General features: G+C 49.5%; 12 protein-coding genes across 12 annotated transcripts; 4 read left to right on the forward strand and 8 right to left on the reverse strand.

Annotated features, from left to right (window-relative positions):
* Positions 1 to 12: 12 nt before the first annotated feature.
* N7457_009164 (intradiol ring-cleavage dioxygenase) lies at positions 13 to 1,013 on the reverse strand (the record flags this gene model as incomplete). Its single annotated transcript, XM_057180207.1, has 3 exons — positions 13 to 210; positions 273 to 705; positions 766 to 1,013. 3 exons carry the CDS (start codon positions 1,011 to 1,013, stop codon positions 13 to 15), a joined length of 879 nt encoding a protein of 292 aa, XP_057028593.1.
* A 651-nt stretch (positions 1,014 to 1,664) lies between these two features.
* Positions 1,665 to 2,765, reverse strand: N7457_009165 (tRNA 2'-phosphotransferase; the record flags this gene model as incomplete). The annotated part of the gene is made up of 1 exon (XM_057180208.1): positions 1,665 to 2,765. One exon carries the CDS (start codon positions 2,763 to 2,765, stop codon positions 1,665 to 1,667), a length of 1,101 nt encoding a protein of 366 aa, XP_057028594.1.
* Positions 2,766 to 3,199: 434 nt separating this feature from the next.
* N7457_009166 (uncharacterized protein) lies at positions 3,200 to 6,282 on the reverse strand (the record flags this gene model as incomplete). The annotated part of the gene is made up of 4 exons (XM_057180209.1): positions 3,200 to 4,473; positions 4,522 to 4,614; positions 4,670 to 5,671; positions 5,733 to 6,282. 4 exons carry the CDS (start codon positions 6,280 to 6,282, stop codon positions 3,200 to 3,202), a joined length of 2,919 nt encoding a protein of 972 aa, XP_057028595.1.
* A 260-nt stretch (positions 6,283 to 6,542) lies between these two features.
* On the forward strand, positions 6,543 to 7,605 carry N7457_009167 (Efg1 domain-containing protein; the record flags this gene model as incomplete). The annotated part of the gene is made up of 2 exons (XM_057180210.1): positions 6,543 to 6,957; positions 7,022 to 7,605. 2 exons carry the CDS (start codon positions 6,543 to 6,545, stop codon positions 7,603 to 7,605), a joined length of 999 nt encoding a protein of 332 aa, XP_057028596.1.
* Positions 7,606 to 8,942: 1,337 nt separating this feature from the next.
* N7457_009168 (MFS transporter) lies at positions 8,943 to 10,684 on the forward strand (the record flags this gene model as incomplete). Its single annotated transcript, XM_057180211.1, has 4 exons — positions 8,943 to 9,001; positions 9,120 to 9,293; positions 9,349 to 9,805; positions 9,860 to 10,684. The coding sequence occupies 4 exons, from the start codon at positions 8,943 to 8,945 to the stop codon at positions 10,682 to 10,684; spliced, it is 1,515 nt and encodes a 504-aa protein (XP_057028597.1).
* Positions 10,685 to 11,318: 634 nt separating this feature from the next.
* On the reverse strand, positions 11,319 to 12,296 carry N7457_009169 (uncharacterized protein; the record flags this gene model as incomplete). Its single annotated transcript, XM_057180212.1, has 1 exon — positions 11,319 to 12,296. One exon carries the CDS (start codon positions 12,294 to 12,296, stop codon positions 11,319 to 11,321), a length of 978 nt encoding a protein of 325 aa, XP_057028598.1.
* Positions 12,297 to 12,587: 291 nt separating this feature from the next.
* On the reverse strand, positions 12,588 to 13,747 carry N7457_009170 (aldo/keto reductase family protein; the record flags this gene model as incomplete). The annotated part of the gene is made up of 6 exons (XM_057180213.1): positions 12,588 to 12,743; positions 12,801 to 13,170; positions 13,232 to 13,413; positions 13,472 to 13,529; positions 13,594 to 13,604; positions 13,676 to 13,747. The coding sequence occupies 6 exons, from the start codon at positions 13,745 to 13,747 to the stop codon at positions 12,588 to 12,590; spliced, it is 849 nt and encodes a 282-aa protein (XP_057028599.1).
* Positions 13,748 to 14,601: 854 nt separating this feature from the next.
* Positions 14,602 to 15,937, forward strand: N7457_009171 (putative translation factor pelota; the record flags this gene model as incomplete). Its single annotated transcript, XM_057180214.1, has 3 exons — positions 14,602 to 14,679; positions 14,745 to 15,233; positions 15,293 to 15,937. The coding sequence occupies 3 exons, from the start codon at positions 14,602 to 14,604 to the stop codon at positions 15,935 to 15,937; spliced, it is 1,212 nt and encodes a 403-aa protein (XP_057028600.1).
* Positions 15,938 to 16,822: 885 nt separating this feature from the next.
* On the reverse strand, positions 16,823 to 18,099 carry N7457_009172 (uncharacterized protein; the record flags this gene model as incomplete). Its single annotated transcript, XM_057180215.1, has 4 exons — positions 16,823 to 17,038; positions 17,103 to 17,168; positions 17,259 to 17,939; positions 18,013 to 18,099. The coding sequence occupies 4 exons, from the start codon at positions 18,097 to 18,099 to the stop codon at positions 16,823 to 16,825; spliced, it is 1,050 nt and encodes a 349-aa protein (XP_057028601.1).
* Positions 18,100 to 21,243: 3,144 nt separating this feature from the next.
* On the reverse strand, positions 21,244 to 21,981 carry N7457_009173 (ER lumen protein-retaining receptor; the record flags this gene model as incomplete). Its single annotated transcript, XM_057180216.1, has 2 exons — positions 21,244 to 21,783; positions 21,841 to 21,981. 2 exons carry the CDS (start codon positions 21,979 to 21,981, stop codon positions 21,244 to 21,246), a joined length of 681 nt encoding a protein of 226 aa, XP_057028602.1.
* An 843-nt stretch (positions 21,982 to 22,824) lies between these two features.
* On the reverse strand, positions 22,825 to 23,556 carry N7457_009174 (chitin deacetylase CDA4; the record flags this gene model as incomplete). The annotated part of the gene is made up of 1 exon (XM_057180217.1): positions 22,825 to 23,556. The coding sequence occupies one exon, from the start codon at positions 23,554 to 23,556 to the stop codon at positions 22,825 to 22,827; it is 732 nt and encodes a 243-aa protein (XP_057028603.1).
* Positions 23,557 to 23,894: 338 nt separating this feature from the next.
* N7457_009175 (uncharacterized protein) lies at positions 23,895 to 25,703 on the forward strand (the record flags this gene model as incomplete). The annotated part of the gene is made up of 1 exon (XM_057180218.1): positions 23,895 to 25,703. The coding sequence occupies one exon, from the start codon at positions 23,895 to 23,897 to the stop codon at positions 25,701 to 25,703; it is 1,809 nt and encodes a 602-aa protein (XP_057028604.1).
* Positions 25,704 to 26,820: the final 1,117 nt, after the last annotated feature.

Genomic DNA, 26,820 nt, shown 5'->3' on the forward strand with positions numbered 1-26,820 from the left:
ATCATCACACGCTTATGCTGCATTAGTAGGCTCGAACGGAGCCAGTTTGATATCATAGTTGAGCTCAAGAGCAGCTTGAGGATCATTCGTGCGAGGCACAAAGTCCACAACGAGCGAGTCCTTCACAGCAAACACCGAGTCATTCTCAAGATACGGATCATTGCGGTCGAAGATCTGTGTCGTCAAAGGACGGTAATTATCGTATGTAGCCTGGGCGAGTTATTAGTTTCCCCAAAATATGTCAGTTCCACAATGTACCAGGCCGAACTTACAATGACGTGAATATGAGCAGGGCGGAAGGGATGGCGATCCATCAGTTCAAGTAGCTTGCCAGCTGGACCATCGTTGGGAACGGGGTACGGCGTTGGGCGCAGGCAGTAGAACGAGTACCTGCCATCCTCATCCGTCTTGAACTTGCCACGCAAGTTGAACTCAACCTGTTCGGGATCTTGCTGCTCGTACAAGCCGTTCGTGGAAGCCTGCCACACCTCGACCGTGGCGCCGACAAGGGGCTTCTTGGTCTGGAAGTCCAAAACGCGACCGTGCATGAAGGCCATCTCAGCATCTGCAGGCTTGGTCTTGACAATGTCCTCGCCGTTCTCGCGGTACGGAGTATCAGCGCGGAAGAACGGACCCAAGATTGCGGTGGCTGTAGGCGCATCATTGGCTTCTTTAGCGAGAGTGAAGGTGATTTCGTCAACGAGGCTGTAAAGATGATATGTTAGCTGGGTGCATTGTGTTCCGCGAACAAGGTTTCGGCCTTACGATTCGAGTCCCAGTACGTCGCACACCAACTGTCCCTCATTCCGCTTGTCGTCGCTCATCTGTCCGGCCCAATTGAGCATCTTCACACCGGCCATCCACTCGTCGACGGTGAGCTCTTCTTCACGTGCGAAGTCATGCATGTGTCTGATCAGGCCGGCCATGAGCTTCCGCAAGCGCGGGCTGGTCTTGGGTCCCATCGCGTTGATGACATTGTCTGTGAATGTGGGGTCGAAGCGGTGCTCTGCCATTGTTGCGGGTTGATGTCTGTGTTAGGCTGTGATGATTATACTGCGATGTGTAGTTCGTCTCAAGAAACAAGAACAGTTTAGCAAGTCAGAAGTATGCGACTCCCAGTCCAGACCCGGGGTCATTATATACCACGCGACATGATCCGACGGGACCTTTTAAGTCCGCGAACCAATCTTACCCACCTAAGCAGCGATGCACGGCCCAGACGGAAAACGGTGGCTTGATCTTTCGGAGTAAGCCCCAGATGTGACCAAAGGCATGACGCTCATTGGGCCCCCGCATTCCGCAGCCGATGGAAGGAGATCCTCCTCAGCGTTCAGCTAAGGCCATTCAGGAATCTTCAGCTTCTCGCTCATCATGCCATATTGCAAGGCTTCGGAGACCTTCTCATAGGTCCCACGTGAGTGATGCGTCGGATGTTGAGAAAGGAGAGCAACAGTCGGGGTTTCGGATCGGGGGAGTCGCCCTTCCGACGACCTCCCCGCCCTCCCCGCAGTCGGATGTGGGAAGTCCATTTGGGGTAATTCATGTTTGTGCAATTAAATACCAGAGAAGTTGAATGGATACTTGTTAATTCAGATCATTAGTTCTATCTAGGAACTCTAATTGACTCCTGGCAAGTGTCTCGTTCTATCATCCAAAACTATCGATCATCGGCGACCCTTAGGATTCCCTTTCTTCAAGAGATCTGCCGGAAGTTCCTGAATAGTCTCGCCGTGCTCCCAGATCTTACCCAGTCCAGCCTTGCGCTCTACTACGACATCAAAAAAGTCCAGCGAGACAAACTTCTGCGGCTCGCCCTTCTGCTCCTGACTTGTCGCGACCGGTACGCCCTCACTGAGAACAACGCCATTCTCACTGCGCCAGAACGGGACACCCGCCGCCAGCGCTTTGCGGACATCGACATAGATCAAAACCTGTGCGTCGCGCCGCATACCTGAAATAACTTTGGATTCATCAGGCTTAGACTTGCCCTGCGCGGCATCATCATTGTGAACAGACAGCACAGACTCCAGCGATGGACCAGTAGCAAAGTGGATGTGATTTCGGCCCATGCAACGTAGTCCCCCGGACTGTAGAATTACAGGCCAGGTCGAGTGGAATGTGCCGTGAACGACGGTATCGGGTAGTTTCGACTCGTCGGACAAGGAAAGTGGCTCGAGGAAGGAAGCAGCGTCTACAGTCTTGATGCTGTGGCCTTGTGTCGCGCGAATTAAGAAGTTGGAGGGGTCGGTGTCTTTCACGGCCAGCGCTTGATCAGTGGCTGTTTGTTGGGCCTCGCTGGTTGCGGGTGCAGACTCCAGGACTGATGTCGTGGGTTGGTCTTCTCCCACAACGGCGCTAGATGCTTGCTCTGCATCGGGTGCTGTCACCGGTGTTGTTGTCGCTTGGGTTGTAGATTCGGTGGGTTGGGCGGATGGAATGTGGAGGAGGGCGAAGCGCTTTTTATCGGAAGAGTCGACGGCGTGTAGAATCTCGGGGAAGGTGACCTTGAGTGATTTGAGTTTCCTCCAGTTCAGCTGGGCAAGATTAGTTGATTGCAGGCCAATAGTCCGGGGAGATATAAAGCTGCATACCACATCTGTCACGCTCGCGTAGCCTTGCGCGTTCATTTTCAGCCCTTCCTTCTCCGCGGCATGCCGCAGGAGCAAGCTCAATGCTTTTGAAACTTGAACATCGCGGCTTTGGCCTTGACCATGGCCGCGACCTCGCCTGTCTTTGTTGTCTTTGTTGTCTTTTGGGGGAGTCATTATTGGACGTTGGACGAGAAACTTGATGCGGGGAGAGTTGGCGAGGAAATAATCTTCTGGTGGGGCAACTCCAACTATAAGCCAGGTGCTTGACAAAGTCAGAAGAATATGAGTCGGCACTCACTCACTAGCTAGTATACGGGTATGACTCATATTGTCTTAGAGCAACCATCGTCTGTGTTGCCTAATTTCTTGAAAGAATAATCAAAATCTATATACACGAGAAAGATTCTCTGCTAAACATCGTCAGTTTCCTACATTGAGATACCGGTGGATAGTAGCATAGTTCTACAAAAGAATGAAGAGAAATAAGCTCGGTTTAATCGTAACTTTCATGTGAATTGACTCGTGGGGTATATATATGTCGCAGAAAAACAGACCACAGATCTCCCGAGTCCGTGGCCCAGAAAGAGCAATGTAGATCAATAAGATCATCACCGATCGCAAATGCAGTTGCACTCTGCTACAGGACAGACCCGATGCCGCTTGAACCAGTCACTCGCATGGTTTGCGTGGAAGCCATGATTGCAATGGATACAAAATACCACGAACCGCCGCATCACCTCAGCCTCCGTAGGCTTGCGAGAATCCGCCTCTGTATCAGCAGCAATACTGGCGCGGGACATCGGGTCCGGAGACCCCAGCCACAAGGTGCAGACACCACAGCGTGGCATATGCCGTCCACAGCGCGGACACACGGTTCCAGACATGGCTGTGGAGGCTAGTGGGTTACCAGTGGTCTGATGAACAGTTTCGGAACTCTTAGTGGAAGAGACTTGGGAGGAAGCGTCGTGCTGAGTGAGGGGGTTTGTGCAGTAATTGCAGGTAAGACTGACTTGCTGTGGGGGTGGTGGCATGAGTTTGCGACCGTCCGCAGTCACAGCGAAGCGACGAGATCCAACGTCAAATCGGGCTCGCTCAAGCTGAAGCTTCCATGAGTTCATCTGGCGCCGGTAGGTCTCACGCCAAGCCTCAAACTGGACAATATGTTTTTGATTGTTAACAAGCCGCGGTACGGTGTGGCTCATGGCTAGCACGGGGGTTTGGACATCATTGAACTTCCCAATATATGATTGGAACAGCCCCATGGCTAGATGACCCAAACCGGTGAGCACAACCCCTTCAATGTCACCTTGGCGCATTACCGCGCCTGTAGCATCCTTCAAATACTCAGTTAGCTCGTCATCTGGAAGCCAGCGCAGCGCAACCTCCACACGATACTTCAGAGGTAATGTGGTTTCCCTGATCACCGAGTTCCAGTCACCTTTGCTCACAAGCGCCAGAATTGCCCGAGCGTATGGATCAGTGAGCTCCTTGGCTATTTCTGCGCAAGTCTCTTCCCAATCCACACCATTGTCCCCCTTGGAAGCACCGGCAATTGCCATCGCTAGCAACTTATGAGCTTGGGTTGGTTGATTGCTTCGAAGCGCAAGGTAAGCCAATTTAGGCTCGTCTTGGAAGACAGCTAGTGCAGCGGCTTTGGTATGCTGATTTTGGCCAGATAAGAGGTTCACTGAATCCTCCAGCTCACGATAGGATTGGGCTGCACCGCAGAGACGAAGGCAGAGTCGGCGATGGCCGGGGAAATCAGTTTCACAGCCCTTTGTTATCGGAATATTTAACTGCTCTGCCAAGGTTGATACTGCAACCGCCACTATTTTGGCGTTCTCGGTCTTAGCACCCACACGACGCTGCTCGAACCCAACTCCTGTTCCTCAAGTTAGTTTCGTTCGATAACAAAATGAAGAAAACAAACCTAAGTCATTGTTCCAGACATTGCTCACGCCTAGATAGCTCAGATCCAAGCCATTGACAACCATAGACGTCTTAGAAGACTCAGTGCGAGCACCTGAAAACGAGATTAGACAAATTGTTTGCGACTTTCGATAGCCCAAGCTACTCACGTTCTACCCAGCTCCAAAAGTCTTGCAAGGCTGGATCATCGGATGCGACCTCCCGGTTTCGTGCCTCGTCAAACAGATAACCCTCTTTGCACCGAGATTGACTGACTGCGCATAGAGTAAGTGCTTCTTTCGCAGTAAGGGGCACGCCCATCGTTCCCAGAGCCATAGCACGTTCCCGGTTCTCATGGCTCGGAACAGGCTCGGACTCCAGAGTCTTCGACACAAATAATTGGCCATTTGAGTTTTGCACATGCTCTTGCGAAGTCGAGCATACCCGTGACTTGATGTTCCCAATTAAGTCCGAAATAGGCGAAATGTGCTCGGATAGCGGGTGAATTGAGCGGACATCTGAATCATCTGATGAAAGACCATAGGCCAATACGCTTTGTGAAGATAGATCAACTGGCGCGGACGGTGCGCGCGCAGTGATTATCTGAGGTTGTCCGTTCCCGTCAAGTGCGATAGCGCTTGGTTGAGGAGACAAACTAAGATTGATGAAATCGAATGAAACAACTCGGTCTTTTTCTTTGCAACCACGCGTTGGATGATCAAAGGGCACACATACGTCCCGCACGTGCTTGGTATATACCGATTCTGGATAGTTTTTGTAAGAGCCTTGGCCAAGAGTATCGTCTATTGAAGAGCGATACTCCTCTAGCAGGTAATCTTTGGCGATATCGTAGGTCTTGAAATGACCATTACTGGAGAGTGCAGCTAAGCTACCTCGGTTGGTTTTTGAGAAACGTAAACTCCAGATGGAAGATTCCGGGTGGAAAACATTCTTTAGTTCCAAAGCAGCTGTCGCTTGACCCGAGTCCGCGGCACTGGCAGAGGAGCCCATTGATGGTGATGTCAGTCGAGATCCAACACGACGATCCCACACACAGATAGTGCTTTCATTTGATGGAATGCAAGATGCAATGTAGTTCTCATCAAGCCAATCAATCGCTAGATTATGAACACATCGAGTGGGAAACTGCAATGACGGATTGCCGGGTCCCTCTTGGAACACGATCAGCTATGTCGCACAATACAAAGATGAATACTTGGGGAAGGAACAAACCTCTTAAATCATATATACGAACAAATTGGCCTTTCACGCCAGTTACAATTGTGTCAGGCTGGTCACGGAAGAATTTAATACTGGTAATAGGCTCAGAGCTGGCGAGTTTCCTCAAAGGTTCAGTAAAACCTTTGCTTCCACCAGCAGGGCTAAGTCGTTGGTTGACATCCCAGATGTTCAAGCAAAAGTCGTTTCGGACGCGATCGAGTCCCGATGCCACAAGACCATGGACGCTAAATGCGACTGCATTGCAGTAACGCTGATTGCGGACTGGAAACGAAAGAGACTCCTTAGTATCGCCATCGAGACGGAGGATGGTGGCCTCTCCAGATGACTGGCCAACGGCAATCAGGTTCTCATTGTAGGTAGACCAGTCAAATGCGCGAAACCCAGGGACATTGGTCAAGGTTGAGAGCAATTCATGCCGTATGTTCTTGCCATCGAAGCCGGTGACTCTACAAAGACGAAATGATTTCCCTGTGACGTCGACTGACAGGAAACGTTGTTCAGTGGCCGACGATGTCGGGGACCAGCGAATGGCGGATTCCATGCTGGCCCTGGTGTCAAAAGCGATGCAGTGAGCGCCTTAGTCACATGAATTGATTCAAACAAAAAGACTAACAAATTGAATTAAACAATTAGAGTAAATCAATTCAATGCGACAAGAGAGGGCGTGGTGATGGTGATCAGCAGCAGCGTTCATTGGTGGGTGCCAATCTGGGGACGGGCCGACTATCCGCCGGTATCTTTTTTTCTTATCGTTTTTGCTGTAGCTTCGGCCTCTTTTTTCCCCCATTTCGTATCAACAACATGTCTACAGATACTAGAACTCACCGCGATCGGGCGGCCCCCTCAAAGAGGAAGACCCGGGATGGGTCCGAAGATGTTGCCCCGGCGCGCAAAAAAGTGCATCGGAAGGACAAAGCAGGCGACCAAATTCAGTACGAGGAGTATGGCAGCGGAGGCGAGGTATCGAAGCCCAAGATTACCCGCAAATACAAGGACAAATTTGCACCCAAACCCGAGAAGGAATACGCATCTATCAACAACCTCAAAAAACGCATTCGCGATGTGAAGCGACTGCTCAACAAAATGGATCTTTCTGCCGATGCTCGCATCTTGCAGGAACGTGCTCTCGCTGGATATGAGCAGGATCTTGCGGACGAAACAGCACGCAGAGAACGTTCCCAGTTGATCACGAGATACCACTTTGTCCGATTCCTTGGTATGTGGCTGATTGGCCCAAATCGTCCTGGTTTCGTTACTAATTGATATGATTCATCCAATAGATCGCAAGACTGCAACCAAAGAACTCAACCGACTCACTCGTCGCGAGAAGGAGAAAGACCTCGATCCGAAAGAAAAGGATCGTCTTACGGCAAAAATCCATACCTGCCGCGTGAACCTCAACTACACAATCTACTATCCTCTCACCGAGAAGTACATTTCAATCTACCCCAAGTCGAACGGAAAAGCCGATGCGCCGGGATCAGAATCAGAATCGCAAAAGCAGGAAACCAAACCCACAGCAGCCAAGCCCCCGATGTGGGCCATTGTTGCGAAATGCATGGAAGAAAACACACTGGACCTTCTCCGCGAAGGAAAGCTGAACATCAACGCCAACGGCGAGAAGATCCAAGCTGCCTCGTCTAGCGCAGCTGAGGCTACAAATACCAATAAGGAGAAGAGCAAGAAGAAGGAGCACCACAAAGAGACCAAGGCTACTACACAGAAGGACAAGCACGCGTCCCAAAACGACAAGAGTAGCAGCAAGGAGAAGTCAGCACGCAAAGAACGGGTCTCCACGAAACACGAGGCACCCCCAGTCAATGCGGAGGATGGAGATGAAAGTGATGGTGGTTTCTTTGAGTGATCAATGTACAAGCTCGATGCAGGATTGGTTTATGTCTTATTCGTCTTGATATCCACAATAGCATTTCTATTACAGTCGAGCGCATATATCGCAAATGTTTCTGGATAACCGTACTCGAGTGGGCCATGGGTTCTTTCTGGAGCATTTGGCGCCAAATTTGCGAATCTGATCTCAATGACGATCTCATGAAATATGAAGTACGAGCAAACAGGAAACAGGAAATAGGAAGCATGAAATACATACCTGGAACATCGGATCGCAAGCCACGCGATATGGCTTTTCCCATCTGGTTTAGTGCTGGCCGCCTGTCACTCGACCATTGAGTAGAGTCTTGGAAGGTCTGGAGGTGTGGTATAGAATTTCTTCGCAAAACTCAGAGTCTTTGGAGTGACTGTCCGACCGTCCTTTAACAGATGCAATTACCTAGGTAATTCACAATCATAGGGCTGGCCAAATAGATGAGTCATACGGAGTAGACATCATCCGGGTTGATTGTGCATCCATTGCCAAGCTTCAGAGTATTTTCGATATTATAATCACCCTATTAAGGGGTTAGGTATAGTAGCTACCTACTCCATACTGTTATATCACTTAATGCTTATCAGCAATATTGCTCCTTGTACGGAGTAATATGATCAGGATCTTACATTTTAGTTATGACGCCGAAGGTCTTAACCTGATAGACGAGATAGACGAGATAGCCACCTGGTGGGGTAGAACTAAGCTTTACACCCATTCCCGGCTATGTACAGCGGAACGGGCAACTGGGTATGATAACTCCGGTTTCAGACTCGTGCAGTGCTTGTCTATATCTGACATAGCTACCTAGAAACCCTCGACAGTTGGACGTTTTTCGATAGCATACCCTATGAATTATGTATATCGGATATCGGTCCGGGTTGAGATGCTTAATTTTTCACTGCCAAGTGCCTAGGGGTTTCCAAGATCCAGAGTGGGGTCCGGTACCTTGAATAAATTGAGTCGGAGGCGAATTCCATACAGCCTCAGGCTGTGACAGTGAAATCCTTGATCCACATCGGGTCCAATTCAATCCCCGTCTACGGAGTAAACCACCTACAGGTAGGTAGTCAGTGATCTGGGTGTAGGACTTTGGGCACCATCAAGCTGCGACACCCCGAGAAAATCGTGGGCCAAGACCAGGCACTCACTGGTGCATATGTACATCGGTAGAGATTTGCTCCGAGGTGAATGTGGAATGACCAATATTATCAATCAAAACAATATGCGTGTTGTCGTGCCCCTATGTTGCAGAGTGTATAAACGGGTTCCCGAGTTATGCAGCGGGGCCAAATTTCGGTTACAGCCCAGAGCCCGTAATGCAGGATCTCGACTGGCTGAGAACGGAGGCCGAGACTTCACAGTGGAGAATCGGGGGGTTTGTATAAATTATTCTAATTTTATCGAAGATTTTTTTTGCCGTTACCCGGTTGCTTATATAGCTCCAGCCATGCCCCTCAGGATGAACCGTTTATACAAACCATGACTCAATCTAGCATGGATCTAGAAAAACAGACGACCGAGGTCGAGGTCGAGGCCGAAATCGAGGCCAAGCAGGATTCTAATATTGTGGATTTCGACGGACCCGATGATACGGAGAACCCATTCAACTGGCCCACATGGAAGAAGGGACGCCAACTGGTCCTAATGGCCTTTAACACATTCATTACGTGAGTTGTGATATCGCGGAGGATTCTGATCGATGATGCTAACCAGCCGATGAAGTCCCTTAGCCTCATCGATGTTTACCCCAGGAATCAGCTCGGTCATGAAGGAGTTCCACTCCACAAGTAGTATGATCGGTTCTTTCGTCGTCTCCGTCTACATTCTGGGGTACTGCTTCGGTCCCTTCCTGATCGCACCACTCTCCGAGATCTACGGCCGTGTTCCACTGTACCACGTCTGCAATCTACTCTTCCTCGTCTTCACCATCGCATGCGCTGTCGCCCAGACTATGCCGCAGCTGATTGTGTTCCGCTTGCTGGCTGGTATGGCAGGCGTCTGCCCTCTGACCATCGGCTCCGGCACTGTCGCCGACATGGTCCCCAAGGAGAAGCGCGCGGGTATCATGGCCATTTGGGCAATGGGTCCCATTCTCGGTCCAGTCATCGGCCCCGTCGCGGGCGGCTTTTTGGCCGAAGCGGAGGGCTGGCGATGGGTGTTCTGGGTGATCGCTATTGCAGTAAGTATTGCTATTATTCTCGCCAAGAAAATCGCCCGCTAACAGCTTCTATAGACCGGGGTCATGATGATCTTGACCATCATCTGGTATCGTGAATCCTACGCTCCTGTGGTGCTCGAGCGCAAAGCCGCTCGTCTGCGCAAAGCCACCGGTAACCCCAATCTCCGGTCCATCCATGATAAAGGCATAGTTGGCACGCAGGTGTTTGCGACAGCATTGATCCGCCCAGTGAAGCTGCTCTTCTGCTCCCCGATTGTCTCCCTCATGGCGATGTACGCCGCCATCACTTACGGCTATCTCTACTTGATGTTCACCACAATCACCTCCATTTTCACAACCAAATACGGCTTCTCCGGCGGTGTTGCTGGCCTCTCGTTCCTGGGCTTCGGTATCGGCAGTTTTCTGGGTCTGGTCGTCACCGGTGCTGCTGCCAACCGCATCGCTCAGGATCATGTGAAACGAGGCTGCTTTACACCCGAATCTCGACTGTTGCCCATGCTGGTCGGCTGCTGGTTCTTGCCCGTGGGCTTGTTCTGGTATGGCTGGTCGGCTCAGGCGAATGTCCACTGGATTGTGCCCATCCTAGGAACCAGCGTCTTCGCCATCGGCCTGATGGCTATCTTCATGTCCGCCAGTACCTATCTGGTCGACTCGTATCTGCGCTATGCGGCATCCGTCACTGCCGCTAACACGGCACTGCGATCGCTGGTCGGTGCCCTTCTGCCACTGGCTGGACCCTCGATGTATGACGCTCTGGGTCTGGGATGGGGTAATTCTCTTCTGGCATTCATCTCCCTGGGGATGTGTGCTGTGCCGTTCGTCTTCTGGAAGTATGGAGCCAGGATTCGCACTCACCCGCGGTTCCAGATGAAGCTTTGATGCGTCACGAATAAAAGTTAGATTGGCTTTGCATTTGCATTTGCATTTTGTTTCATAGCGCGGTGTTATATACCTAGGTATGCATATAGAATTTTACCTAATGGGCAATACGAGTCAGGAGTTCTCAAATTGAATGCGCTTGATCTATTTTAATACCCGATATAAAGGAGTATCATGCACATCTTCATTTCCTAAGTGATTGGCACGCAGAGGATGTATGTGTTACCTACTTGCGGCTCGAGCTCCTCCGTCATTGCGGTATGCACTCCGTATGTATCACACCGAGATCTTAGATCTTAGATCCTCTTGGCGCATAAACTCTAATTTCTTTTTCATCGATGCAAATTGAGAGGAATGCCTATCAAGCTCGATCACTCCAAGATAGAGTCTGGGTATTCGAAAATGCGCACGCCGCAATCTTCTTTTTTCTCAGCTCTCTATAAGATCTTGACAGGGCTGCTAGTTCAGAGGCCAGCCGTGTATATGAAGGTACCTTCCTACATGTACATATGATATGTACGTACATAGATAGATATCTGCAATTCAAGTAAAATATCCGCTACGCATGAATATTTACACTCAATCCTGCAACGAAATTATATCGGCAGAAGCAGCTTACGATGGCCGAGTGAGTTCAAGAGGGTATCTTATTCAAATCGCTAAAAGGATCCCCGTTTCCATGTGCAAAAGCCTCCTCAATCCAATCAGCAGTCTCGTCTCGAAAGGAATCTCCAAAAGAAGACATCGACGATCGATGAGGCAGGGGCGGTTTAGTGGATGGTGCCTTCTGTAAGGACTGGTCTTTTGCTCCGGTCTGGCTTGTTTGAGTGACAATTGCCGCTTCAGCTTCCAGAAAGTCGGCAGGGTCATATTGGAAAGACTCTCCAAAAGAGGATGCTAATGTGGGCACAGTCGGTCGATGAGAGGGAGAGGGCTGCGGGGTAGATAATTCCTTGGGTAGAGAGGGGTTCTTCGTTGTTTCGTCAGTCGTTCGTGTCACAGCAGCCGCCTCAGCCTTTTTCATGATATCTTCGTCGTCGAACGCCGACCAGTCTGAGAACTCATCATCGTCTTCGAATGAAGGCCTCGTCTCGACTCCAATATCAGGACCTGCCGACTCTACCAGGACGCCCGCATCCTGAAGCTCAGATAGGTCATTCTCCAATTCTTGATCCAAGTCATCAAAGGCATCCGAGTCAGGCTCCGTATCTCCACCATCACTCCCAAAATCCGTGTTTTCCTCCTTATGTGATTCCGTCTCCGTAGTTGTAGGTTCTGGGTCTGGCGTAACGGGCGACTGTCGCTTCCCAGCTTCCAGGAACATTGATAGGAGCGGCTGACTTGACGGGACGCGCGCTGCATTGGGATCTGGAATTCCACGACGCTTCCGCTCCTCACGGACGCGCGCCTCCTGCTCGGCTTTTCGTTTCTTGTTGGCAATGCGTTTCTTTTCCTTTTCCCGTAGTTGCTTTGCTTTTTTCTCGCGCTCCTGCTCGCGATCTAGCCGCTCGATCTGAGAGGCGGTAAACTGGAATCGTTGGTTGCTTCGCTGGTACCGGCGTTTGACGGTCTTGGATTTCTCCAAGATAATGCGCCGCGGCTCATCCGGCATTGTGGGGGCAACCGTCGCAGCGACTGCCTGCTGCTTGTACGATCATGGGGATGGAGAGCTGTGGCGAGGTGAGTCCAGAATTAGTGGGAGTTGGCGATGTTTAGTTTGGTTGGCGGTGATACGTTGTGCCGACCGCGGAAGTCAACAAAGTTCTACATTGGGCAGAACTGTTGTCTTCTTTGTTTATTCGTCTATAGATTGCCAATTTTTGCAATACTTAGAATTGATCTCTCTCTCATTCCATCTCATTCCATCTCCTACGCTAGAATTTTGCTAATTTATTGACATCATTCAGATCTTGCACTCCCGGACGGGATCCCAGCACACGGGCTCGTAGGTGTTGAGCTTCAGGGTAGCCATATCCTCATCCGACAGTGTGAAATCGAAGACCTGCGAGTTCTCAAGAATGCGAGACTCGGTCACTGACTTAGGCAGGGGCACGTATCCCTAATCAAAGCGAGGTTAGTCATCTGTAGTTGCACCAGGAGAGTAATGGAAACATACCTTCTGCAAGCTCCAGCGGACCAAGATCTGAGCCTCGGTCTTACCGTGCTTCTTAGCGAGATTCTGCAGAACTGGCTCCTTCATGCGAGTTGCCTGCACAAGAGGAGAGTATGCCTCGACAACGATGTTGCGCTTCTGCAACCACTCCGCAATGTCGTCACGGGGGCACCACGGGTGGATCTCGTACTGGCCGACAGTAATTTGTCCACCCGCTCCACTCTTGATGTACTCTTCCAGCTCCTCGAGATGCTGGATAGCAAAGTTAGACACACCCAGCGACCGGATGTAACCAGCCTTCTGGGCTTCCACGAGTGCGCGCCATGTGCCGAGGCGGTCTTCCTTGCCGCCAAAGGGTGCGTGAATCAACATGCTGATAGCAACAGGACCAGTTAGTGAGTTCGTTTGAAAACTTGGATAGCGAGAAGTCTCACAGGTCAATGTATCCAAGGTTGGCCGCAGCAATGCTTTCCTCGATTGCCTTCTTGGCCTTCTCGTATCCCATGCATTTTGAGGGCACCTTGCTAGTATAGAAGATCTTCGACCGGTCAAGACCACAACCGCGAATGGCGTTGGCGCTCTCTAGTTCGTTGCCGTAGACTTTGGCACTGTCGACCTGTGGCGAGACGATCAATATGCGTATACTCGCTGCGTGGGATTCTGTAGTCGCTTACATGGCGGTATCCGAGCTCAATAGCCTTGCGGGTGACTTTCTCAGTGACATCCGAGGGACTATTTGTGAACGAATTAATTTAGTCTACCCGTTCCTAGTGGTCTCACGTAATGATGAACATACGTTTGGTACACCTAATTCCGAATGCAACCATCAGCTATACGATTCACAAGTTCAACAACCTTGGTAGTCATAATATACTCACTCCGAATCCAACTACTGGGATCTCGTAGCCCGAGACCAGCTTATAAGTAGATTGTAGCGAAATTGGGGCCATGGTTGTCGATATTTCGGTGGTTGGAAGGATGAGGGAAATGGGTGGGCACCAACCTTATATGACAATGGGTTCAACGTCCACGGACCACTCGGTCCCGTAATTTCCGTTCAGACTGCCCAGCTTTGACGCCATCTAAAGTGGGGTATACGGCCTAGGGAGCTAGATTGGGCAAAATGGCTGATCAACGTGGGGCGCATTGAGTAACTTGACAGGCATTAGGGTCTGTCAAACAAGATCGTTTTAAATTTCTCATTATGTCTTCGACGAGTGCTCTTATAGGCCAGCTGAAACCGGGTCGAGCTTGCCAATCATAAGACAATCATGGAAGGTTGCGCTGCAGAAAGCTTGACGTCAATGTGCCCCAATCTAATCTGATTAGGGTTTGATTGATAAGCCGTGATGGAATATGGCAATATAGGCCGATGTTATGCTTGATGTCATGGTTCTGGGGCAGTTGCTGTCGATCAATGCTCCGCCGGCAGATTACATACATAGTTATTCATTAAATATATCCAAAAACTAAAACTCCTTATGGACATGCGCATTACTAGGGCAAAAGCCATCACCGCCTTGGATTCGGGCGGTAATGAAAGGCAGTATTAGGTGGTGGGGTTGAGTTTGGGTTCAACATCGCCAACGCCCTAATATTGGTTAATTCACTCAGGTACTGCCTGTATAAGATTGTTCCAAGTCTCCAGGGCCTCCGGTCTACTTCAAAACATCTCGTCATATTACCAATCTGCGCATTTTCGAGTCAACATACGACGATATCGCAATAACAACATCTAACTCGTCTTGGTCGCATTTCACCCTCACAAAAGCACAGCTTGTAACTGTGTAATATCACCGCCGCAATGCGTTGTATCAAGAACAAGATCGAGCATAATGGATCTGGAACAGTGACATTGTGCCCAGACGAGCCGGAAGATATGGTACCTGAGCCCTCTCTCCCAGCATGAGCACCCCGCAGTTATCTAATATGCTTCGATGAGTTCAGTGGCACGCATACAACCTGATCCGACCAGGTGATCTTCTCCGAGCTAGCGCAATCCGTCGAGTCACTACAGTCCAAGATACCGGATCTACAAGCTCAGCGCGAGTTCATCTGAATCTCGTAATTCGCGTGAAGAATCTCGATTTTGACCCGCAGAGCTCTCAGCTCCATGTCTCAGGACAGATTATCAACGAAACACAACACACAAAAATCGGACAATTCCATACCCTCGATCTAGAGTTGAACCGCAATTTTACGTTAGAGAAAGAGGTTGGGGCAGATGGCGAAGGTGTCGGGTGGGACAGCATTGCAATCGAGTCCCTCAAAGATGCTGTGGATGAGGGTGGCAAACGTCGGGCAGAGGCTGTTGCAGTGGTTATGCAGGAAGGAATCGCTCATATCTGCTTTATTGGTCAGTTCCAGACGATATTGAAGCAAAAAGTTGAGATGTCTGTACCGCGGAAACGGCAGGGAGGCGGTGATCATGATAAAGTGAGTTTTTTGTTCTGTGTTCCTTACTGCATCTGAAAGCTCATGCCAAATGATTCCAGGGAATGAACAAGTTCTACAAGGTTACTCTTGAGACGCTTCTTCGACAAATGGAGTTCAACACCAGTCTTACTTCAGGCGCCAACAACGAAGCTGTGCGGCCCGTTCTGCTCGCATCACCTGGGTTCGTAGCCTCAGGTTTCCACAAATACATTCAGTCCGAAGCCTCCACAACGACTCCTGGTCTCAAGCGACTTCTTCCCAGCATCGCGGTTGTGCATTCTGCATCCGGATACACGAATTCACTATCAGAGGTCCTGCAATCACCCGCAGTGAAGACTCTCCTGGCAGATACTAAGTATGCCCGTGAAACCAAATTGATGGATGAATTCCTGGAACAACTGCGGAAAGAAACCAACAAAGCAACCTACGGTCCTCGCGAGGTTGAGTCCGCAGTTGAACAAGGTGCTGTCGGTCGGGGCGGCGGTGTGCTGATCATTTCAAATCGCCTGTTTCGGTCACAAGTCATTGCTGAGCGTAAACGTTGGGTCTCGCTTGTGGACCGCGTTCGGGACGTTGAAGGTGGCGAGGTGCGAGTTCTCAGCTCGGATCATGAAAGTGGAAGGCGCTTGGAGGGCCTTGGTGGCATAGCTGCACTTTTAACATTCCCGATTATTGAGGAGGACTTTGACTCTGATGCAGAATAGCCCTGGAGACAATGGCAGATGAATAAGCCGTTAAAATACAATGGGCAGAATTTATTATAATCAAGCATATGGCATACATCAAACCATATATTGTAGGTGCAGTCTAGAATCCAAGTGGATTTGCTGAGATGGTCTTAAGAAGCATGAGCACGGCCAAGATATCTAATGTGCCTATACTACACGTACCTACATGTACTCAAGCTGCAGCTCCGTGATGTTGAAGTGGCTCTACTACATGTACATCGCTCATTCAATTACACTTCCATTGTAGGTATCATGTTCAGGTGCTTGTAATTTGGCCCCTGTTAGATTATGCAGTTTAAAAAGGCACACTGGATAATTGTCAGTTCAGGTTAACATGTGTTCAAATAGCTTCTCGTATATCAATATGAAACTCCTCACAGCCTCACGGCCACTACTGCATTATTCTAGCAATTATACACCCGGCGTGCCCGAGACAACACCACTAACATTCCAAGATTGGATATAAGGAAGAATATTTTTTCAAATGTACTGAGAGACAAGCCAAATAAAAATAGAATACTTAAATTTGAGATAATAATAAGAATAAAATATGTAGAAAATGGTGTAATGCGCGAGACCTTCCGGCTATGCAAGTATAGCCCTATCAGACCCAAGGCTAGCTGATCATGACATTCGTAAGGGCGAAGAGAACCAAAGTCGGAGTCGAGCTGACTGATCCAAAAGGGGATGAAAGGAGAAAAATAAATACTCTTTATGGGGGAAGGGGAAAAAGGAGAATCGTGAGAAGGATGAGAAGTGGAAAGGGAAAATAGGGTAAGGAGAAAAAAGAGAAAAAAAGAAACGAAGAAGATAAAAGAAATAAGAGAAGATAAAAATGAAAAGAAAAAACACTTCCTGCATCTAAAAGAACTCTTCCTCGATGTTGAACTCCAATTCTAAAGACTGAGCCCGGGGTCGTTTCCGAGACACAGAAGGTGTAGTAGGAGCAGGATCAGACATAGCAGATGGCGATGATGCACTTGCACGATCCCGATGCTGTTGTTTCGCCTCCAAAAATCGAAGTTGAGTCCGACATTGATCAGGCGAATACAACCTCGTAGCACCGAGTTCCTTTAACTGTAAGGCAGGGAAACAAATTAGAATGGTGCTCTATATGATGCTCATACGGATATCATCTCACCTTGTTCGAGAGGAAACGGAACTTATCTCTCTCCCAGATCTCAAGGGCGTGGTTCAGAAGTTCTACCTAGATTCGAACTTGCGTATTAGCATGGACTATTCATCCTTCAACTCACACAGCCTGGTCATACTATGGGGTTACGGGGTACATACTCACATCTGAATCATCCCAGCGCGCCATGCGATCTCGCTGGCGGCGGAGAAGACGCATCTGCAAACGTGCCTCGGATGCATCTTTGTTAAACTTTTTCTGGAATTCCTCGCGTACGCGCTTCCAAGCTGTGTGTTCCAATCGCAGCTCCTCTACGAATGCATCTTCATCTTCTGCTTGTGGGTCGCGGCGTCCGCGGCCGGGAGCCCGGATCTTAGGAAGAATATGCGGGGATGGCTGGGAGTTTTGGCGGTCATACTCCATTCGGAGAACTCCTTCTGGATTAGGCGCGATGCTAACTGGCGTGTTGCTTATTGGCTCGCGCGAGGGTGTGTTTGAGGATGGGCGTTTGGCGCGCTTGGATGGTGATGGACCCTGCGGCGACTGACTAGGCGTTTGCACCATGCCATGTGGGATGTCATTTGCTACCGGTGCGTAGAGGTAGGCGGCATTCGGGGCTGAAGTTCTGGGGAAGTTACTCGGGAAGGGTGCAGAGATGCCGAGACCCTGTGGGGGGTGGAGGGAGTCGTTGATGGCGTATTGGTATTCTTGGCTGCGGTAGTCATGTGCGTGATGACTTAGTGCTGGACTGGGACCGAAGGAGCTGTCTGGAAGACTGATTGGAGTCAAAACGCTGGGTGGCACTAGAGGCTCTGTGCAGTAGGGGTTGATGCCCCCAAACGGTGACTAGATCGTATCCGGGTCAGCGTCATGTTGCGGAAGTATAGCGATGGCCTGTTTCAGGACTGCAGGTACATACAGCTTCAATTCCGGGCCACTGAGTTGGGATGTTCTCATAGTACTCCGCCATTTCCTCTGAGCAAGGGAGACCAGAGCGATGAGACATGTTGACTGGTTGCACTTGGCGGGAGATAAAACACGTCTAGTTCGATTCACAGTCCACTGCGTTATCTGAGTGGAGGATAGACGCCGAAGCAGCAGAATATGAAACGAGTTATGAAACCCAAAGCAGGGGATGATGTGGGACTGCAGGCGGGTAGAGGATGGTTTACTGAAGCGTTAAGGGTTGTGTATATCAATTCTTGATTCTGGTGAAGAAAAGATTCACATTCCCAACTGTCGATAATCGTCGATTTTATAAGATCCATCAAACAAAAGAGGGGGAAATCTTTTAAGCATAGATGCAGTCTGCCTATACTCCGCTTTGAGAGATATCACAGCCAGCACCGGGATGCCTCGCGAGGCAGGATGTGAACAGTCAGTCGCGGTATGAACTATAGGCTCAGAAAGCACCAAAACAGAGCTCAGTACCGCCGACGAGCGCTGTGCCGCATTAGAACATGCGAAAATTCATCGAAATTCGATGAGGGCCTATATTTAAGCGCTGCGGACCCAATAGTCCAATGTTGATATCCAGATTTCGCCCCCATTCCCGGAAGGGGCTCAGACTCTGCATTGTGTATAGGAATTGAAGTAAGTCTATGACTTCAGACCCACTGCAACGGGCCAAGATGATTCCTTGGAAAATCAATATGAAATAAAAACCAAAGAAAATAGACCGGGGTGGGTGGGTTAGGGTAGTTAGGGTTGTGGATCTGGACGCAAAGGAGACAAAGCGTAGCGCTTAGAGCAATGGAGAGGTCCACAGCTTATGAGCCCCCCCCCCGGTAACCCCGTAATGCTAGAAAACTAGAATACCATAATACTCATGCTGAACTTGGGAAAGCAAGAAATACGAGGATCTTCCAATACACTGAAGCTCCCAAACGTATGTATTCAACCACCCAACTCCCGAATACGACCCTTATTAGAACGGTTATTTTCAGATGGACTTTGTGCACAACGCTGTCAGCCTTGTTGACAGCCCTGGAGGCTACCTAATATAACCTTGTTTCATTGTGGCAGACCCCATGGAATGAAATGGGGAGGGAACATGACGCTACTCGATCCCAAGACACCGGTTGTGGGATAGAAAATGGAGGGATCATGATCCTTTTCTCCACGCCGTATGCAGAGGCGTTGCTCACGACGGGCGGCTTTCGACTGGTCAAAGTTGAACCCGACATTTTCTTGAGGCTGAGAAACCCCTCGAGCCGCTTGGTGGCTTCTGTCCACGGAGAATTCGTGGCCGGTGGTTAAGCGCCGATGCAGACACCCGGCGAATCCTCGTTCATTTCGAAGGTACAGAATGACCCTAGAACTTTCTTTGTCTCGTACTGTGCTTTTTTCCACGTCATCCCTGATCGATCGGTCTTCAAATCTGGATTATTTGCTTCTTTAGGGGTCCATCCCCCAGCAAATCATGTTTTTGATGCCTCAAATCCCCAATCTCCACATGGCGGTATTCGTTTGTTCGCCAAAGCCACATCCTGCTGCTAAGCGCCCGATAGAAAGCTAGATCTGTCTGGACCTTGGTTCAGACACCCATTTCTTGACTTATCTGCACATCGCAATTTGGAATTAAAAAATGGAGACACCCGATGGTTGTTGGAATATGAGGGGGATCTGATAGGTCTCCTATCGTCCACCCTGGGCTTGAATGATGCACCACAACTTGCAGACTATTCTTCTGACTTCTCGGTTCAAGTGATATGATAGAATAATGCCCGGGCACAATAACATAAGAATAACGCAATCTACTCCGTACCGAGTATGTACATCTCGCCCCCAATCCTAGGCACGGGTGTTTACTCCTTGGCGTCCCCGTTCTGCTTTAGCGCTTACCCCTCGCCTCTTTTTGGCTGCCATTGGGCATTTCTCTGGACCTAGTCTGATCATAAAATGTTGTAGATACTTGATGGCCTACATAAGAAGTACGGAATACATCTAAGTTTCCATGTCGTAGGTGATAAGCCTACCCACACGGGCTACCTCGGTACTTCCCAGGTCCCATAGCTCCTCTTGCCGGCCCGAAACTAGTGTGTAAATGTACTCCGTACTGCTCGAAGCTCTATTCCAATCTTCAGCTCTCAATTTCTCCCTTTAGCCTTACGATAATCAAGACGATTACCGACAGGCCGAGTGCGTATGTACCTTGACAATACGGGGTACGGAGTACTTGTGCAGGACAATACTAACCGGTAATTCCTGATACTCAACAACGTATCTAGGTACTTTCCAGGCCCAAGCTCCTACGAGATAAGTACGTGGTGGCTTGAGGTTAGGTAGTCCCGAGGTCCGATCTTCCAATCCGAGCCAGGAGAGACTTAATGAGCTCGGAGCTCGGGGTAGTGCCCAAGTAATCCACGGAGTACGCTGGTCCTACAGTGGGATTATATTCAATTCCACATATTCCGTACGGAGTACGGAGTACAAGTGCTCTCTTCCCTATCTAATGGTTGGAAGGCAAAGATCCTATCCCTGCATTGATATAGACTTGGAACCTATTTTCACTCCCCCACATGGAGGCCGTATTTCATGCCATGGGAAAGCATCAAAAGTAGTTTGTGCAAGCCATGAGGCCTATTAGAAGTGGAAGCTTTAAACTATCTGCCATATATCAGACCACTTGCTTTTCCGTTCACCATATTCGATATGACAGTGGATATCAAGTAAAGCACCACGCAAGAGTACCTGCTTTTCCGATAGGAAAACTATCCCGAGACTTCCCACAGTATGATCTACATGGGTCCTATCCCATACCCGTTGACTAGGTAGACACGTTATAACAACAGGACCAGGATCAGGCCTTCTAGTGCGTTGCTAGGGACATCCAAATGACCCCAGGGTAGTATCGTGAAACGGTGTAGCCTGAACAAAATGGTCCCCATAGATTGGGGGCTAATACTAGGTACTTCATACATGTTCTCATTTCCTATTTCTATCATAAACAAGGACCCGAAATCCAAGATGTGGATACCAAATCCCGGGAGATATCCAGACTAAAATGGCAAAGGCGGAAGGACCCGTGCAGTCAACCCGGGCCTATGACGACTCTACTCAACATCCAACAGTCAGTCTGTAGTAGAGATTTCGCACGCTATGACATAATTAATCAGTAGCAAATCTTCGCTTAACGACAGGGAGTGGCCTAGCGATGCTCGTCTCCTGAGAATTCGTCTAAGCTACCATCACGGTGCTGTCCCTTGTAGTGACCATTGTTTTCCAGGGTATCATCAGCTGCAATGGAAATACCGCGAGCACCCCATCGGTTGTTATTTGTTTGTCCATCCAGCTCTTCCTCCTCGTCTCGAAGGCGCTGTTCTTCGTCCGTGGAGTGTCGGGATGCGCGGAAATTCACAACCCGGTTCACCAGCCAACTGTTTCCGTAGTCTTCGGAATCAACGACACCACCATTACGAAGCTTGACTCGCTGGCGAGAATAGTATACCCAAGCGAAGTCGACATAAAACGCGGTCTGTACAATTCCAAACACGACCGCGATCCAATCGTAGAAAGGTGCTTTGCTGGAGATACGGATAATCCAGTTGAGAATATAGAATGCCCGGTAGGAGCCCAAAGCAAGCAGGTAATAGGAATCAATCACTGTCGGGACGGTGGTCTGGCGAAGTAGAAGCAGCTGCGGCAAAACACACACAGACTCGAGAATAACGGAGAAGGCCCAGGGATACTAAATGTTCGGATTAGTAAGGCGCTGCAGGACATGGGTATTTTTATTCTATCTTACTTCGAGGATCAATGGGAGATAAATCTCCTTGTCGAGAAGCAAGATTGAAAAGGGAGTCAGGATAACGGCTCCGATCACAGACCACAGACCGAGCTTCCAAGCTCGCTCCCTCTCTCGTGTGCGTGGATATACCTTCATCATCAGGAAGATTATATATGCAGCCGAGATCAGATAGATGAGCTTGAAAGACACATTCCAAATGACATGCCATGGACCACCCTTATAAGTGAAGGGCCAAAACAAATCGACGTAGCGAAAGACGAAGACAGTGGCATATAGTAGCTGTGTGAGGAGGGATATACCTAAAATCAACGGCCTATGTTAACCATCTTTCTAGGATACAAAGGTACCTCCAATTAATCTCCAGGTGTACAAACCCTCGGCACTCTTATTCTTGTGGATAGCCCAAACTAGGACACATCTTGAAAATAGATGGGACAAGTCTCCAATGATGCGAAAGGCGTTCCAGCTCGCCATGGCTAGACTAGGATTGTCGAACAATCAAATAGTGAATCGGACGCGGGGTGAGTGAAGACACCTGTCAGGCTATCAACATCAAGGTCCGGCCCCAATGATTTCGCTGAATGGGGGAGTAAGTGGGTGTTGAGTGTATTGAAAGATAAAGGAGCTGTTATCTGGGTATGTACGAAACCCCAAATGAGTGTAACACGCAGGAAGATGCAACAAGCAAGAGTAAGTGAAGGTATTATTGGAGCTGTTGGAGTCATCCTTGGAGTTCGTTATCGGCGATCCACACGAGCTTGGGCCGCGTGTTCTTTCACGTGACGTTGACGTCAATGTGTAGATCTCAATTGTATCGCGCAAAACACCTTCATGGTGCAAGTCAGTTTTCTCATTCGGTGAGGCGGATCGCTGACTGTCTGCTACGTATATATCCAACTCTCTTTTCCTATCGTATACTCTCTTTTTTTCCATCCAAGGGTATCACAATTGATCTAGTTGTTTCGTTGCCATATGGTCAGCCTAGCTAGACACACCCTCCCTCAACAACTCCGAAACAGTCACAACACGATACCCTCTCCGTGTAATCTCAGGCAAAACCTTCCTCAACATGGGCACTGTCCATCCCCTCCCCTCCCCATCATGACAGATAATTATAGCCCCAGGCCTGAGCATGCTAAGAACATGTCTGGCATTGACCCTCCAGTACGGAATCTGCGGATCATGTGGGTATATACCCCCAAGCACAATCCTGAAGCCTAACTCCCGCACGACCTTGCGCATGTGTGCAGTGAAGAACCCAGATCCGGGACGGAAGTACCTCGTTGGTTCCTGCCCAGACACCCCCGCGGCGGAATAGATAGAATCGATTCTCTCCTGAACGGCAACAATCTGCCCACTAAGCTCTGCGTCACTCAACCTACACGACGGCTCATCGTACATAGCATGATTTCCCAACTCACAACCCCCTTGCACAATATGCGCGAGGGTCTCTTCGTGGCCGCGGATTTGGGAACCGATGACGAAGAAAGTTGCTGCAGCATCGTTTTCTTGGAGGACAGAGAGGATTTCGCGGGTGTGGTGGGATGGGGCGTCATCGATTGTTAGAGCTATCAGGTTCTTTTGTGTTGGGATCTCCCAGAGGACATCGGGCCAGCGGTGTTGGAAGTGGCGGATTAGGCGTTTGGGGGGTTTGTAAATTAGGTAGAGGGGGAAGAAAAGGATTGTGAGGGCGACGAAGAGAAGAGGGAGCATTGGTGGAGGTTTTTTTGATGCTGGTTCGGGGTCTTGTTCTGCTTTTTTATCTGCTCTTTCGTCTTCTTCTATTGAATTGGACATGCCAAGGGCGTCTTAATATTTTTCTATGCTTGTCGAGCTTGAATGTTGGTGGAGACCGAGGTTGATATGTTAGCGCGCGGTTAGACTGATTGGCTAGCGGTCTGCATTGATCACACTTCCGAAACCTGGTGCTTCCCTACTTGTTTCAGGCATTCAACATAGTCGGCGCTTGTACTCCGTATACAGAAGATAAATAAAAATCATCATGTCCTACCATGGAGACCCTATAATACCACCATATATACATCCTTCAAATGGGCCTTCCCATATTTGGCACAAGCAACTACACCACCCCACAATGGACCCATGACCCGCCTACGCGTGGAACCTCAGGGCTCCTTTTAAGCTGTCTAACTACACTAGTGCTATGTGTGTATAGCGCGCTGCATCTGAACGTTTTCGACCGTCAATGTGAATGGTGGATGCGGTGTCTGATTAAGACGAAATGGGTGTTGATTGCACTGCTTGCGCCGGAGTTTGTAGTATACAATGCATGGTCACAGAGACGACAGGCGTTGCGCATTGCCCAGCTGCTAAGGAGACGGAGTGGGCAGCACGAGCCTGAGACTTTCCTGGTACGGTTGCGTAAGGGTCTTGGGATGAGGGAGGAACTAGATCAGGAAACAGGCACAAAAGGAGATGTTACAAGTTCAGATGATGACTCCGTCAAGGTGAGGCAGATCCGATTGACAATTGGCCACTCTAACTGTGTGAAGGATCCTTCGAGCAGTCAGACGTTTGATCTCTCGCATGGCTTTCTAGTTGTCATGGGCGGCCTGGTGGTGGATATGTCACGAGACACGGAGAGAGTGTGGCCGATGTGGTGCGACTCGCTAACGATCACACCCGCCTGTGTCGAAGAATGCTTTGGACTAGATCTGTTCGACGATATAGACTTCCAGTTTCTGTCCAAGGAAGCCATCGCCGGCCGGAGCAAGCGAGACTATTTTACAAAATTCATCACCTCTATTCAGGTAGTGTGGTTCAGCGCCCAGTTCTTCATCAGACTTAACGAGTCCCTCCCAATCAGCCTTCTAGAGTTGAATACATTTGCGCACTCGATCTGCGCTTTAGCCATCTACTTGCTCTGGTGGCATAAACCCACAGATATCGATGACCCGTTCGTCCTACACACAGAACAGTCCGAAGCGCTTAGGGATGTCTGCGCGGCGCAATGGACTCTAGGTGCCTCGGGCAAGCATTACAAGAAACAGTGCCTTTATCGATCCGAAGAACTCGCAGTCACACTACGCTCCAGGTGGGAATCTATATCTACACACGCCGGGTCCGAACTCCTCATGATAATTTTCCGCGGCCGAAGTGGGATCACGCTTTTGCCAGGAACAGGCGAAGACTGGTACATATTCCGACAGACGGAGGAAAACCGGTGGCTCCATTTCCCGCGTTATCAGAGTAGGAAACGGTTCAAGATTCGCGTCAACGATGACCGGCCAATAGCGATGAAACTCGAAGCTGGCCAACGCATCCCAGGCACGCGTGAGCACGTCGATTCCCAATTTCAGTGCGTCGAGGTAGACGATATCACCCTCACCCGATGGAACCGTGCCCTGCGCACTCGCCACTTCATATGCAACTACTCGGTCTGGTTTCGAGACCGTCAGCCGAACTTTGTGTGGCCGCGCGGACTAGATAGCAAAAATGGAAGCGTCATCGCAGATGAGCTATTGAAGGGGCTATTTGCTTCTCTGGTCACAAGTTTGTGCTATGGGGGCTTGCATATGCTAGCGTGGGACTCCGCGGCATTGGACAAGACTGGGCTCGCGGAGACATTCTGGAAGCTCTCATGTCTCAATTTGGTTGTGTTTGGGCCATTGGGTTTTGTCATATGGGCTGGGCTGAAAGTCTGGCGTGGACCGGATGCGCATCTTACTCTTAGTTTGGGGTGGAGTGTACTCCTCATGATCATTACGGCCCTGGCTTTCGTTGCATATGCAACAGCACGAATGTATCTTGTGGTCGAGGTTTTCGTTATGATTCCTTATATGGATCCGGCGGTATACAAGCTCCCTGAATACGCCGCATACTGGCCGCATTTTGTCTGACATTCAGGACAAGACCTGATATGTTTTGTTTCCATATAATTCAAGCACGAAAGATGAGATACCTCTCGGCCAACACTACCAGCGCCACCCTTTCCTTCTCCCCCTCCTCCTCGTTCTTAAGCCCGAATTCCCCCAACATTCCGCTGGCTATAATACCCGGAGGAAGCAACAACAACAACCCAAACTCCCTCCATCAAGCCCACCGCATCAAAAGTAGTAAGTATATCCGGCGCGCTCTTGCTACCCCTATGCGCAGAACTCCCGAACTTCCCCGAGTTATCCTATTAACCTTCAAGGCAGCCGGGCAGAAGACCCAGATCCGACCTAGGATGATGGTACCATTTACGGGTTCTCTAGGAGACATGCGTCTAGATCAGAGGAAATGGTGGGGCACGGGAGAACGTAGTTTACCACAGCTGGGACGAAGAAGTTAGTGCCGGTGTCTGTTTCGTCCGCTTAGCTCGGAGCCGAGTTGATCTTATTCCGACGTTGCGGATAAAGATAAAGGTAGTCGAAGTTGTCCTTTCTAAATGGTCGCAATCTATTATGCTAATGTAATTCCACTCGCATACTTGCTGTGCTTGTCATATGGTGGAGATGTACAGCCGATCGGTGTTAGGGCAGAGACAGAATTTAACAATTGGCTTGTGGCAAGACCAGAGGTCAGAATCTCCAAGTCTGAGGTAGGTAGGTACGCATTGTTGATGCTTGTTTGTAACTTGTAAGGCTTGGCAGTAGATTCCTGATTGCGAAGATGCTCGCCTACGACCAGGGGTCAAATGTGATTCATTTCAGTATTGCTGCCTGATCATGCCTGGTTTCAAGCCGAAGGTTAAAATATCTGAATCGCTATGACATGCGCCGCATTGAATGGAGTTCCAAGGTACATGTGCCTAGGTAAATTCTACGACGCATCAAAAGCCAGGCGGGCAAAATGAAGTTTCTCAGGGTTTAAACCAAAAATCGCCGGATTGTGGGTGATTTGGAATTTCCACGCTATTTCTCTCGTGCAAATCTATATATTAGCCCGATTGCAGGTGGTTCAAAGCTATTGTGACCTGTCAGGTCTGCAATTTTAACAAAATTGAAGCTATTTGCAATTATAGCGATCTCCATA

This window comes from Penicillium paradoxum (genome assembly GCF_028828445.1).
Source record: "Penicillium paradoxum strain IBT 22861 chromosome Unknown utg000007l_segment0_segment0, whole genome shotgun sequence".
Lineage (NCBI taxonomy): Eukaryota > Fungi > Ascomycota > Eurotiomycetes > Eurotiales > Aspergillaceae > Penicillium > Penicillium paradoxum.